Consider the following 14,346-nt stretch of genomic DNA (forward strand, 5'->3'; position numbering starts at 1 on the left):
CTAAATCACATTAACATGCTATCAGCTCATCGCTCTCAGATTTTTGCATTTCAGCAGATGTTACTCTCTTCTTATTAGTGAGTCTGCAGAGAAAATCTTCCAGACAAAATGGAACCGAACCCTGTGGTTATTGTGACTGGAAGTATGCAGGACTGAAAGTGCCTGAAGGGGGCCTGCAGGTACCATGCAGAGGTCTTTCAGAAGAGGCATTTGTTATTCAAAGTTGCTGCCCACAGGGGAAATAAAAATAAAACTGATCTCTACTCCAAAGATGCAATAGTTGGCATTTTTTTCATGTTATTATCATTATCAAAATTAAACACAGAACAGTGCGAGAGCCTCGTTCACCCTCACCTTTTTTTCACCCCATTCTGACGCAGTCAGACATACCACCTTTGAGCCATGCAGCCCAGTGCACTGCCAAAGGTCTTGAGGACAAGGTTTGCCAGTGATCATTTTCCACACAAATAATGCAACCTTTGGTCACATCGTCTAACAGTTAATTCTTCATAAGAGTTACACAACCATAAAATGAGTACAACAAGCAACACTGCTCTTGTATTATCCTGAAGATGAACAACAACAAGTAACACTGCTCTTGTATTATCCTGAAGATGAACAACAAGTAACACTGCTCTTGTATTATCCTGAAGATGAACAATGTTAGCATGCTTCAGTCATAGGCCCATTTGACTGCGTGCTGTATTCCCTCATATTATTACACAACATGAGGTGAGTGATGTAAGCTGTCTGTGCCTTTTTTTGCTCAACTATAAAGCAAAGATAATGATACTTATTTATCCCTGTACTTTTTTATTTACAATGACATCTGCTGAATAGAGGGTAAGCATGATTACTAGTGCATACCCTTTTGCTCTGTTAAGAGTACCTGAGCTTGACAATCAATGATTGACTTGATTAGTAAAACTTTAGAACATTTTTATACAAAATAAGCATGAAGGAATACACATTGTAGGCATAAGAAATAAACATTGTATTTTTAAAATATTAATCATTGTGTTTCAATTTCTGTGTGTTCTAAGAATTGCATCATGAAGGATCTTATATGATATTTAAATCTGTCCCAACAAGTTATGTGTTTCTTACAAGCCTTCTCAGTAGGTCAATAATTTCCAGACCTTAAAATCCATTTAGCAAATGTTTTCTCTAATGGAAGAACCTCTCAGACTCATCTGAGCATCTTTACTGTCTATTTGCTACAACTACCACAATTGCAAATAGCAGCAGCACAGGATGGAATTGTCTCTTTATCACTGTGTTGAGTTGAACAAAGACAGATTAGGGGTTTGGAATATTAATTAAACATCAAGGCTTTCAAATTAGAATCCCAGATGTTTGATCATTATGGTAATTCCCTGTTAACAGCATTCCCTGAAAAGCCTGAGAAACATTCTTCTAATTCTCCAGTGGTGAAAGGTTGAGAACCCTTAGGCTATAGAGCACTGAGCTCCTCTGCATCAATTATACAAGACATGGCCTTTTTAGCAAAATGGAACCATCTTATTTAGTGAGCCTTCTGTTAAGGAAGCTGTCTAGGTGGATAAATGCTTTCCTTACTAACACAGGCCTTTCCAAAATAAAGCATACTGTTCCTTGCACAAGCTGCTTGCTCTGAACCAAGTCTCAACAACAACTATCTTTCCAGGGAGGGATACCACCAGCACCTCCAGGAAAGCTGCCCTGTCAACAACACTGTCAGTGTGTCTTGTTTTTCTTGCTCTGGACTGTCCGGGCATAGGAATCAGATCGTCTTCTTCAGCCCTGCCTCCCAACCAGTGCTAAGCGAGTAGCCTTATCCTGAAGAGGTGAGAAGCTGGAACAAGTTTGAATCATGACCAGCAAATTATACGGGTTGTTGCTAGTTTCCTTTTTATATTATTTGTGTATCTCTATTACTACGTTTGGATAGAGACAACTGTTCCTGAGCATGTTAACTAATCTGGGAACAATGTTTGCAGAGCCCACTGCCAAGAATGCAGATTGTTAACAGCACAAGTACTGTTTGTCATAGTCAGATCAGGAAGTATGTTTGGAGATCTACACTAACAGTCAGCTTACTTACTACCATGGCACGCTGTCCTCACATACATGACTTTGTCAGGGAATTCAGGTCTTTGCAGCTTGTTGTAAATTATCTAGCTAGGAACAATGACAGCAATAACAACAGTCTTTTCACCTGGCAGTGATTTACCCCTGATATTTCTTCCCTCAGTATGTGCTCCTACTAACATACAAATAAAACACAAGTACATACATATGTCCAGCGCAACTTGAAGACTTTTCATCAGGCAATAGAGTTAGACAAGGTAGCATGAAATCCAGACAGTAAGGAAAAAACAATCTGAAGTTCAAGGTCTCAGGATATTCCCTTACAAGCTTAGTAAAACTTAAGTGCAAACTGAAGGGAATTCCGAGTGGAAAGGGAATGTATTTTAATATTTTTCATTATTTACTAAAGGTTAATTTTGCACATTCTGATTAAGGATTTTCAACATTTGCAGGGTGCAACTTGAGAGCAGATATACTGTTCATATGGACCAGCTTGGGAAGACTCCTTCTTCCATTACGTGAAAAGGAACTTGTGTTACCTCAGTGCTGTATCTAGGGCTACATTCACTTAGTGAAAACCTCTTTTCCAGCAGCCCTTAGTGCCCACATATGGACTAAGTACCCACACATTCCATTCCAGATGAATGGAAAATATCTTAACTTTCACAAAATGTATATAATATCCACCACCCCCCGCCAAAAAAAATGAAACTAAACCAAACCCCAACTCCTTACTATATCTGTATTACCAAAATAAAAACCTGTACTCAAAAGTATTTGCACTATTCGCAAGGTTCCTCTAGATGCTAATCAGACACCTTGAAGGTCTTCATGTCATGCTCATCAACTGCAGATGTTGCTGCAAGTAGTCTTTTTGTGGGCACAATTTTCTATAAATCTCTTTCTTCTATATATCTCTTTCTTGCTCTCACAGAGGTTTTGTAAAACAGATTTAACCATAATCACACAGAGCTGATATTGGCCATCACACTCTGGCCTCAACCAGCTATTTTCACTTACCCAGCAATTTTCCTAATGTACATTCTACCACAATTCCATAACTCTGTTCAGGAAATACTTAGACACACTTTATTAGCCAAGTTGATGGAAGAAAAGAAGAGCATCCTAGAATATGGACAACAATCTCAACAAAGTCCGTAGAGTCTTGAACATTATCAGCTCTGCTTTTCAAAGTAGAAAGCTTGCCCAGAGCTTCCTGGATCTTGCTGGTCCTCACATTAATATTGACTGCATAGAGAAACAATCATTTAATCAGAAGAATTCTTAAATCTCTTGCTGTGAGAAGCTTTGTTTTCGAAGGCTGTCAACAGCCCAGTAAAACTGGCCTGTATGTATCAGTAATTTATGGAACACTGTAACCAAGAAATTATCTCTTTGATAGCACTGTACACCTCCAAAACAATATACCAAAAAGCTGATGTACCAAAATCAAACACTTTAGTTACATGTAACTGCAAATGGCAGACTCCCAGATAACAAGTTCTCCAATTTTCCATATTGAATGACCTTACATGTAGGTAGCCTAGGGCTGCTTGATTCCTGCAGGCTGTAGCTAAGTGGTCTTCGGCACCCAATGTCTGCTATTAATACTGATGATCTCAAATTAGTAGCTTTGTCTTTTTGACCAGTCAGTATCAGCTGAACATACCAAAAGAGGCAAACAACGTAAAGCTGCTCATGAAGAGACAATATTAGTTAAATCTCCTCAGCTTTCTCTTCTACCTAATAGTCAAATCATTGCCACAATAGATGTGTGGAAGCTTGTTTTTACTTAATGTTCTCCTAAAGAGAATACCCATTTGCAATTTAGCACTAAATTAGAATTTAGTGCAGCTCAGCAGTGGTTTTCTGTCTTGTCTGACACCTCTTTGAGGAAAACAATGCTGCTTTGGATGACAGATGAAAGATAGGGCTAGCACTGGGTTCCAGGATACCATTTCCTGAAGTCATTATCAGATCATGTACAGCAAGACCAGTCCCAGCAGTGAAACAGTATACTGAAATATTCCAGGTGCTTACTTGGAAGCAACACAGACTGTGGACAAAATATTCCCAAATGGCATTCACTTAATGTGGATCAAGGTTATAAACTGCTTTCAACAATTAACATGAATCATTTCACTCAGAAAACTAACTCGAGAAAATTTTCAGGTATGGCTTATGAACTAAGATGCTTGATGCAGGTTTGCTTTATTAACTATCAACCACCAAATGAAGAATCACTTTTTGCCTTGCTTGGGTCTAATACATGCTGTGAATACCTAAATCTCTAGATCCATTGGGTCATTTAAATAACTGCCTGCAGCATAGTCCCAAGAAGCCTGCAATACTGAATTTTGTTCCATACAGTTGGGAACAGATAGCATTTCTAATAGCAAAGCACAACTTTTACGTTTCTTAAGAAATGTGGCAGCACACATTACTTTGAATTGTTGCTTTTGGCATTTAAAGCAGATGTCAGTATGAGTTATGATTACATGTGCAAGAATGCACATTTCTAAACCAGACCACTAAAGGTAAGCTGAGCAGCCCAAAGCCTTATCGTACTGGGTATAAGATTTCCTCTCATCACCTGACCACCTGCATCTCTGTACACCTCCTGGGAGAACAAAACAGGACCATCTAAACAAACATTAAGACATAAAATATATGAATACAAGACAACTATGTATTTTTGTAGGTTGAAGGAAATTAAAAAATGAAAGTAATGGAAGGTTAGGGAGTAACCCATAAAAACTTTCCACCTTAGTATATCATACCTTCTACTGCTAATTCTTTCCATCTTTCTTTGTTTGCTTGTATGATCTTCATCAAGTTGGCCTTAAAGCTTGTTAGGTCTACAGTTGCTAGAGAATTTTCTGTGTGAGTCCCTCCATCACTTGTACTTTTAAAACCGGGTCGTCTTTGTGCTTCAGCATTGCTTACTGCTCCCAAACTATTTTGGCTGCAGAAGGGAAAAACCCCTAAATTATTAACACTGTCAGGTAATTTTAATAGTACACAAACAGCTAATTTGAAAAAAATTCCTTAGGGCCTACATGCAATCAGTAACTTGAAATAATAGTTTTCACCAAAGAGTGCCTGAGATACAAGACATTTCTTCAGCTCATGAAGTTGTAACCTGGGACCGATTCTTAACAACCTTTTTCCAGGGAATTCTTGAAAAAAAAAGTGACAGCTGAAAATACATTACTTGTACGTTGTTTCTTGAAAGAATATTTATATAGCTATTTAGCTTCTTCGCTATGATTTTGAACAGTGAATGGTATCTTTGGGGCTCACAGGAAAGACATCTGAAAATAATTCCTTTATCCTGCACCTCACCTGAGGAAGGATCATAAGCCTTTGTTCATCTACCACTCAGTCATAAACATCAACTGAAAATGAAGCCTAGAGCTATTAGTCATTTGCAGCTGCTAATCACTCATTTGTGAAGAAGACAGTAGGTAAACAAATCTGTTAGCAATAATGCCTTAGTTTAGCACTTTTCCCCAAACCACTAAGAACCCTGTCATAAATGTCTACTTCTGTAACTTCTACTTACTTCTAGTAACCAAAATACACGTAAACTCATGATCAGAAAAGTTAGGTTCATCATTTTACTGTTAAGCTCTAACTAATGCACCACAAATGAAAAATTTCCCTTAAGAGTTATCATATTAGTAGCTTCAATGAAAGCTCAAATTACAGTTTTAAAATGAAATAAATGTGGTAACAGAGGTAGTATCTGTAAGAGCACCTGCTTACTGAACAATGCTTTCAACATGGAGTCACTCAGATAACAATGTCTGTCACAGCTAATTTGTTTTATAGACAACTTCTATAATGATACAGAAATCAAGAGCTTGATGGGCAACCACACTCCCTACCACACCTCACTGTATTTAGATGTCTCAAGTGGAATATAAGTGGAATCCGTTTTGTCTCAAGTGTATATATCAAATAATACTAATATGGAAAGGCGAAGAAGAAAAGTGACCTACAGCAGAGTAAGAAACAGAAACCCTCCCCTGAAACCACCTTCACCACCTCCACTTTCAATTGTCTCTGAGAAAGAATGACTTTTGGAACTGTCAGTTAAAATTATACTGAAAATGGATCAAGATAAGAGAACCAGAAACTCCAATAATCTACTGCAAGGTTTAGAGTCAAAGGAAAAAACTGTTATTAGATATGCTGTAGAAAATCAACTTTATATGTTATACATGTGTATTCTGCTTGTTATTGTGCTTTTGTTTCTTTATATGCATGACTGTCCGCAGTCAATGGAGTAATAGCGTACTGCAAATACAATATAAAGCCACATGGTGGCAATACTGTACAGCTGTTTAAGTTACTTTTCCAACTGTTTAAATAATTGCAGTAATTCTGAGAATGACATTATTATGTTAATTTCTATTAATTCAATAACTAAGCAGTGCATTCATACCTGGGTGCCCCAAGTGCAGGACTTTCAGATTTTGATGCTTCCTCTATAAGAGGCATAACAATTTTCTCCATCGAGTCAGTAAGAAGAGAAAATGTTGGTTCTACAATGAAATCAATGAAACCTAAAGAAGAAAAAGAAAGAAAAACAGATTTTACATTTCCACAGCTCTCAATTCTAAAAAATACTTGATATCAAGCTGATTTTCTGACTGTAGTCCTGATTCAATATACTAGATACCAGTAGTATAATCTTGAAGAAAAAAGCACAAGTAAAAACAAAAATACTTGAAGCTGTATAAATATAAGTAGGTATTAATAATTATAACTTTTGATTCCTTTTCCTTGTAAGTTTTATGCACTGCAGAACACACCTACCATTTAGAATGAATAGAAGGGAATCTACCATTGAGTCAGGGGGCTGTAAGTCATACTGTCTCTTTTTGCTATTCGGAGCTTCTTGCCAAGGAGTTAATATTTCAAATTGCTGTTTGTTATTCTGTGGAGGTAAAGTGTTATTTCACAGTGTGTAGGAGTGTTCTGTCAAATCAGTGAAGAGAACAAGTAATATCCTTAGAAGACAGCATTCATCCCACAGTTCTGAGATGTCAGCTCCGAACAATGTCTTTTACATTTTAAAGTGCTCATCAAGGTATGGAATGACACAGTGAGAGAATGAAGCATTATTCTCTGCTGAGCACTTAACAGAAAAAAAATAAAAATGCTAAAACACGAGCTAGCAATGGGTTTCCAGATGTCTTCATACTCTAACCATACAACACAGCACAAAGGTGAGCAACAGTGCTTCAGCCTAGGATCCAGCTTCCCTCCTGCCACAGGTATGATAGGATGCTCAAGCACATTGCCTTTCAAGTCCCAGTGAAATGGAATAAAGGACATTTTGAGTGACAAGATCAGACAGGATGACATGCTTCAATTCAAGTGTAAGACACTGTCACCTATAGAATGCTTAAGTACTCTGTTCACTCATGTAAAAAGTACAGCTGTTGGTAGGATCTACTGCTTTACTCAGTATGCTTCTAGTGTACGTCCTTGTAACTAGCCCTGGTGATCTTTACCAGTTTTACTTCCTTATTATTGCTGATGAAAATGGTGATAGAGAGAACCAAGAAACACATTTCTGAAAATGGGAAGCTGAAGTTGGGCCACTTTTCACCAAAATGCAATTAGGACTGACAGAAACACAATGCAATGGTTCTTGTCAACCCAGGAAGGCTTGAACCTCTGTAGCTGACTCTGCCACACTGACAGTCTTAACTGCAGTCCAGATATCTGATGTATTAATTAGCGCTGAGATTCATCTACAAAATGGTACCCAGCTTTCAGATTATAGTAGAGACAGACCTGTGAGTTCTTGAGCAAGAGTTAATCTGTCTGAGGACACGATCTACCAAACCCTAAAGTGTGTACAGTAAACATTGTTCTCATGTCCAGTACTTTGGTTAATCCCTCTCTGACCCTTCCTTGGCATCACATATGCTGAAATTACTTCATGTACTTTTGAAACCAGCACATTTCTGCTGTAAAAGCATATGAATTTGGTAAATAGGTGCAAAGAAATACCTTCTATATAATGGCATTTGGAACATCTGCAATTCAAAATGGGTATAGGAAATGTCCACATGATTTTACATGCTCCTACACATACAAGAAAAAGAAAAACACTTGTCATTACCTATTTGGGACTGAGCAACCAAAGTAGACTTGCGGTCACAGAGTGGGGAAAATTGAAGACCTAAAGCAGCCTCCTTGTCTCCCTGCAAACAACAATGTTTAATATTACAACTATATATTTGACAGAGGGACAGAGAGACAAAGGAATCGGAACATTCCAGCATTTATTCAACAGATTACTTTGTTCACTTATATTCCTAAATAAAAACAAGCCACAGGCAAAAAAACAAACAACCCAAACACTGCTCCCCCCCCCCAAAAAAAAAAAAACAAACCAAACCCAAACCCCTGATGTTTTATCTTTAAATTTTCAGGAAAAGTTAAGGTCAAATTCTAACTTACATTTGGCAATTTTTATCTTAAGGAACTTATTGCAATCAAGTTCTCCTCCAGAACAAGGCATGTACTGATGAGATTTAACGTATATGAAGTCCATCGGTATTCACAGGTTAGTACTGTTGACCCCAGATGTAATGGGATTGGAGATACTTAGACATGTTTGTAATCATAGGCCAAATGCTAAACATTTCTTTTTATCACATTGGTTTATCCAACATGTAAAATTTCTTCAATAGATTCACACAGGTCAAGGGCATGACATGACTTGAACTCATTCTCACTAGTAGGCATGTGTTTCTTTTGCTGAAGCCACAGAAAAGCACAAGCTCAATTTCATTACAACGATGATTTGTACAACCTACTTCTGAAAATATTTCACACCTAACACATTAAAAGAAGGTTTTGTCATAACAGTCTTAACAGACCAGGGGGTGTTAATCTCCATTTTCAGCATGTTAGACATGCAAGTCAGCAACCAACTTGGTAAAGCTCAAGAAGAAAGTCTTAGTGGCTCAAATACTTCTCATTGCAGGAGGGCTGGACTAGATGACCTTTGCAGTTCCCTTCCAACCCAAACTATTCTATGATTCTATAAAAAAACCTGAAGAGACATCTTTCAAAGGAGACTATAATTTGTGTTGCTGGAGAAACCTAGTCCCCAGAAGCACTGACATTACAGATATAGGAAAACTTCGCCTTTCAAGTAAAATGAATCAACATACTACATCAGACATGGACACTGCTGTTTCATGCCTATTCAGTGGGGAGCAGTACATGATTATATCATTTTCCCAAAGATCTCATGAGAAGCTGATTCATGAAGGGGGCCGTATCAACATTCTTTAGCCTTTTTATCATGTGTCATTGAACTAGATTTGGGGAAAGTTTAAAACTGTAATACCAATAAACGCACTTCAGCCACAGGAACAGACGTAGCTCACAGACTGTGTTTCATGTGGAAATGGAGAATTTTATCACTATGACCTTTAAATTTTACACCTAAGTGTTGATAATTTGATTTCAGGGTGTAGATGAACACATGAATACCTACTACTAGGAGCAGTGCTAGAGCTATCTCCATGTAAATGTAGGAGCCAGATTGTGATATAATATAAACTGGGGTAGATCTAATGATTTCAGCCATTGTTGAATAAAGGATTTCTAAAGCAATATTAATTTTCTAATCTTCCCTTAACCAGGTATTTAAAAAGAGAAGATTTGGCACAAGAATAATGGCTTTAAACTTAAACAGGGGAACTTTAGATTAGATATAAGGAAGAAGTTCTTCACAGTGAGGGTGGTGAGGCGCTGGAATAGGTTGCCCAAGGAAGTTGCGAATGCTCCAACCCTGGCGGTGTTCAAGGCCAGGTTGGACAGAGCCTTGGGCGACATAGTTTAGTGTGTGGTGTCCCTGCTCATGGCAGGGGGGTTGGAACTAGATGATCTTAAGGTCCTTTCCAACCCTAACTATTCTATGATTCTATGATTCTAAGAATCAGTTTGATTTTTTTTTTCTGTTTTCAAGCAGCTCTTTAACCCAATTATGAATTACTTTGCTATTAATATAATACATAATTAATACTTAAATGTCATATAAGTCTAAATCTATTGTAATTGTAATAATGGACAGAGCACTGATATTTAAATTGATCATTAATAAAGATAAAGATCAGTAAGTAAAAAAAGATATTTTCCCAGGTGCTGAACTCTCTGGACAAATTCTCTTTTTGTGCTTTTGGATCTATTCACACTAAAAGCAGAATGCTAAAGAAGCTGTGATACTTCTTTGAGTGTCTTGAACTGTGCATTTCTTTATTTTAAGGTTTTGAGACGGGTGGGTGTATTTCTATTTTAAACAAGTAGCTCACATTTTTCTTGGCATTATAACACACCTTTTGTAGTTGTTGCTTTTAAGCTTAATGCATTGTTTGGTTTTTTTCAACTGGCACATATTCAACTGGCACAACTGTTAGCTGTAGTTAACTAAGATTTTTGTCTAGGTGAATGTTCATTTTCCACTGGTGCACACTACTTAGAAAGCTGGCTGTTAAAGCAATGGTTTTGCATCATCAGTTTCAGACTCTGATGCTTTTCCCTGTATAGCAGTAGAAATTGTTGAATTACTATCTTTAAAGAAAAGGAGGAATTAGTGTGAAGTGTCCCTGTCCATGGCAGGGGGGTTGGAACTAGATGATCTTAAGGTCCTTTTAAACCCTAACTATTCTATGATTCTATGATTTTGTATACATCTGGACTACTTCATCTTGGTTGACACAGATTTGGAAATTGCAGAGATTTCTACCACACACTCATATCAGCAGACCAGAGGATGCACAATCAAGCCAGCACATATAGGAAGCAGGACACCCACTGTGTCTGCACTGCTCAGTGCATTTACATATGTACAGTTACTGGATCGCACTTTACATGTGTTGGAACTACTCCACACACACTGTTCTTAGTAGTATCTATAAAGAGGGATTCAGTTCCTTGCACACTCCTCTACAGCCTGAAATACTTTCACATTTGTATTGCTAAGCTGAAGACATACATACATGGTGATTTGATTCTACTGTTGAATGTCTTCTCAAGTGTTTGAGCAGCTTATTTGGGATCCAGTTACTTCTTCTAATAAAAGGATAAAGTAATAACTAAAACATCAGCTGATCATATGCACTCAATGACCAGTGTGATACTGTTTATTGCTAGTGCTATATCCACTAGACTGGACACATTGCCTCACTGTCCCATGGGCTCTGTCTAGTCTGTCTCTCTGTGTCTAAAATGTTTTTACAGTTGGTCATTCCTGACCTTTTCTAATATATATCTGTGGTAATCTGCTCCTCCTTTTTCCTCTCAAGTACAAAATCCTCATAATTTCCATTTACAGAAGCAAACACGAACTCATGACTCTACTCAGTATTTCCACAAAACTCAGTCCATTCATTATTTACACTAAGGCACCAGGTCTCTAATCTGTCTCCTCTGCGCAAAGCCCAGAGTCAAGGATGTTCTGATGCTCCCTGCTGAGAATTCTTATAAAGGACCTCTAGGAACCAAGCAAGAACCTTCTCATGCAGATAGGCCTGATAACCCCATACTGACATACTGACTTTTTTATTTTCTGACACCTTTCCCGCATCTGATTTGAAAATGAGAGCATATAGCAAAATACAGTCAACTTGAGCAAGACATACACTGTTCCATTATCTGTATTAACCATTTTTAAACCATTTTTAACTGTAGAAACTGGGTAATACTTAAACTGAATTTGGATTATCAATTATATTCAGTAACTGTTATGTTCAAAATGTGCATGGGCACAAATACTCATTAGCTGGAGAGCATTGCTTTGGAGAGATGTGGGTTTTTTCACCTGCTGAAGTGAGTAAAAAAACGGCAACAGTGACACCAGCATCTAGTGGGCTTCCTCTTTGAATTCAGTATATCACAGAAATGAACACTTTCACAAAGGTGTGTCTTCATTTTTGTTTTAGGGTATATGGACACAGCATTATCTGGATGATACTATCCACCCTCTGGCTTTGAATTAGGCTGTTATGAAAGCAAAATCTTCAGATCTATGTGGCATATGCATGGCAAGTACTGGCAAGGAAAAGAAATAGGATGGCTTTCTGAAATATGAAATGGAGACAACTTTTTGCCTTCTTTGCTGGAAATTAATTCTTCCTATTTTCAAGTCCCTCATGCTAGTGCTTCTTTTTAACTGAAAGCATATATAAATCTCTGTCTACAGAATGAAAACAGCTTGACAAGTTATATTATAACTGAAAGAAAAAAAACCCGTACAACTCAGAATCCTGGTATCAGCTGAAATAGATATAGAACCATAACAATTTAATCTTATGCATGCACATACAAATTGAATTAATGTCAGTAGTATGTGTGAAGAGTATAGAATATATACTACTGACTATGCTTGTCAATCACAACCAACAGCATCCTTGCTGGCAGACTTATGAAAAGATTTAATTGCGTAACCATTGCTTCTTGAACTAGATTTATTAAAGGATTTTAAAAATGGCACCTGTCGAAAAAATTCTTCCATCAGGGCCATGGTCCACCGGTAGTGCAGTTCCCAGGATTTTGCTGGATGGCTTATGTCTGCTGCATGTAGAATCAAAGACATGGCTTTGGCTTTGTCTACCCTGTCAATTCAAGGACATGCTCCAATTATCTCAAAACAAAAGCAACTATTTAAATTCTTTTCTTGTACATGAGCTCATTGAAAGACTCTAGATAAGGAACAGAACGGAAAATAACTTACCCCTCTGTCTGCTGTAAAGTATGTCGCATCGTCTTAATTTGTTGGAAATGACCTGACATATCTGTAGACAAGACCATCTCAATGACCAAGCTACGCAATTCCCTAAGAATAATTAAAAGCAAAATAACTGATTACAATTCATTTATTCTATGTATGGTACATTTGTTTAAGCAGTACTTGTTAATTTATAACTTTTTAAACAACATCACAGGGTTTATTACATTTTAAAAAGCATTTAAATAAATTATTAACAACTTAAACGTTGTATCCTAAAGTGATTCTGTGAAAACAATGTACTTCAGAAAATGCACTCTGCAATAATTATTTCAGAGTCACACTGTTTTGTAATTCGTCTTTTCTAGTGTATAAACTAAAATTACATGCAGGTCTGTCATCCGTTATAAGTCTTTCCTTGTTTTTCCAGCAGTATTCAAAAACACCGTTGGTGTTACCACCACACAAGAGGGTATTTTTGTGCCTTTTATTACTGCCCTCATATTAGTACAGAGCAGGCATAATGCTAAACGTATGAAGAAGGCTGTGGAAAACTCAGAAGAGCAAAAGGTATTACTTCTGAAACTCTATCAACATTACACCAATATATGAACATTATGACAAACTACCCTTCATGTCAAAAATACCTTAATGCTTATTTCATAAATCGGAACAAGTTTGGGATTTATAATTTATCTATATCTTGGTGTTATGATCAGAGATGCTGGCTTGTCAATCAGCTTTCTATTAAATGAATATGAAAATAGTAAAACATGAATCATGTAAGAAAGTGTATTAATTCTGATTGTACATGAATATACATTGATTTTTGTCAACAGTAATTACTGATTTGGAAATTCTTCCCTTAATGTAGGAGGATTGTATATAAACCATGTAGGAGTCTGCTGGGTCTTTATTTACATGTTTTTATAAATGGCCTAGGAGGATTTATGTGCAAGTGTTGCTTATATGTATACTGGGGACAATTCACCACATTAAGTCTTTTATTGTGTAGCATATAACTTCATGAGCACAATCCCAACCTTAAGAATGTCCAAGCATCACTTATAACATTAGAATCCTACTTTGGTCATTCTCACTGATATTTCAAATTGTGTTCATGTCTTGAATTTACTTAACAAGTATGTTTTTTCAAAGGACTATATTTTGAAGAGGTAAATTGCAGTTTTCTTCAGGGCTGATAGAATCGTTTATTATAAAACTATCAAGACTGCTGTTGAGCTGGTACTCCTCATTGATTTTTGTTTATTTAGTCCTGATTTGCTTTGATGTAACTGGATAAAAACTCAATCCTCTCACTTCTACTCAATAATATGCAGCCATAGCAACTTGTGTTTAGAAAATGCCTTATCTTATCTGACCTCATAATAAGATATTAATTAATTTGCATCCCAACTGTTCCTCCTCCACACTGCTTTGAAACCGTACCCTTCAGACACAGCCAAACCCACCTAATAAAGAAAAAAAAAAAGAAAATAGAGGGAACAAACAGC

General features: G+C 37.0%; 1 protein-coding gene across 1 annotated transcript in view; it reads right to left on the reverse strand.

Annotated features, from left to right (window-relative positions):
- The window catches only part of PDE1A (phosphodiesterase 1A, calmodulin-dependent), a 149,724-nt gene that overhangs the window by 14,972 nt on the left and 120,406 nt on the right, over positions 1 to 14,346 (reverse strand). The window contains exons 9-13 of the mRNA XM_010018968.1: positions 12,839 to 12,940; positions 12,599 to 12,719; positions 8,213 to 8,294; positions 6,521 to 6,641; positions 4,851 to 5,035 (exon numbers count right to left, since the gene is read on the reverse strand). Coding sequence (XP_010017270.1) covers positions 4,851 to 5,035; positions 6,521 to 6,641; positions 8,213 to 8,294; positions 12,599 to 12,719; positions 12,839 to 12,940 — 611 coding nt within the window. The remainder of the gene's footprint in view (positions 1 to 4,850; positions 5,036 to 6,520; positions 6,642 to 8,212; positions 8,295 to 12,598; positions 12,720 to 12,838; positions 12,941 to 14,346) is intronic.

This window comes from Nestor notabilis, unplaced genomic scaffold (assembly GCF_000696875.1).
Source record: "Nestor notabilis isolate BGI_N333 unplaced genomic scaffold, ASM69687v1 scaffold6977, whole genome shotgun sequence".
NCBI classification, from domain to species: domain Eukaryota; kingdom Metazoa; phylum Chordata; class Aves; order Psittaciformes; family Psittacidae; genus Nestor; species Nestor notabilis.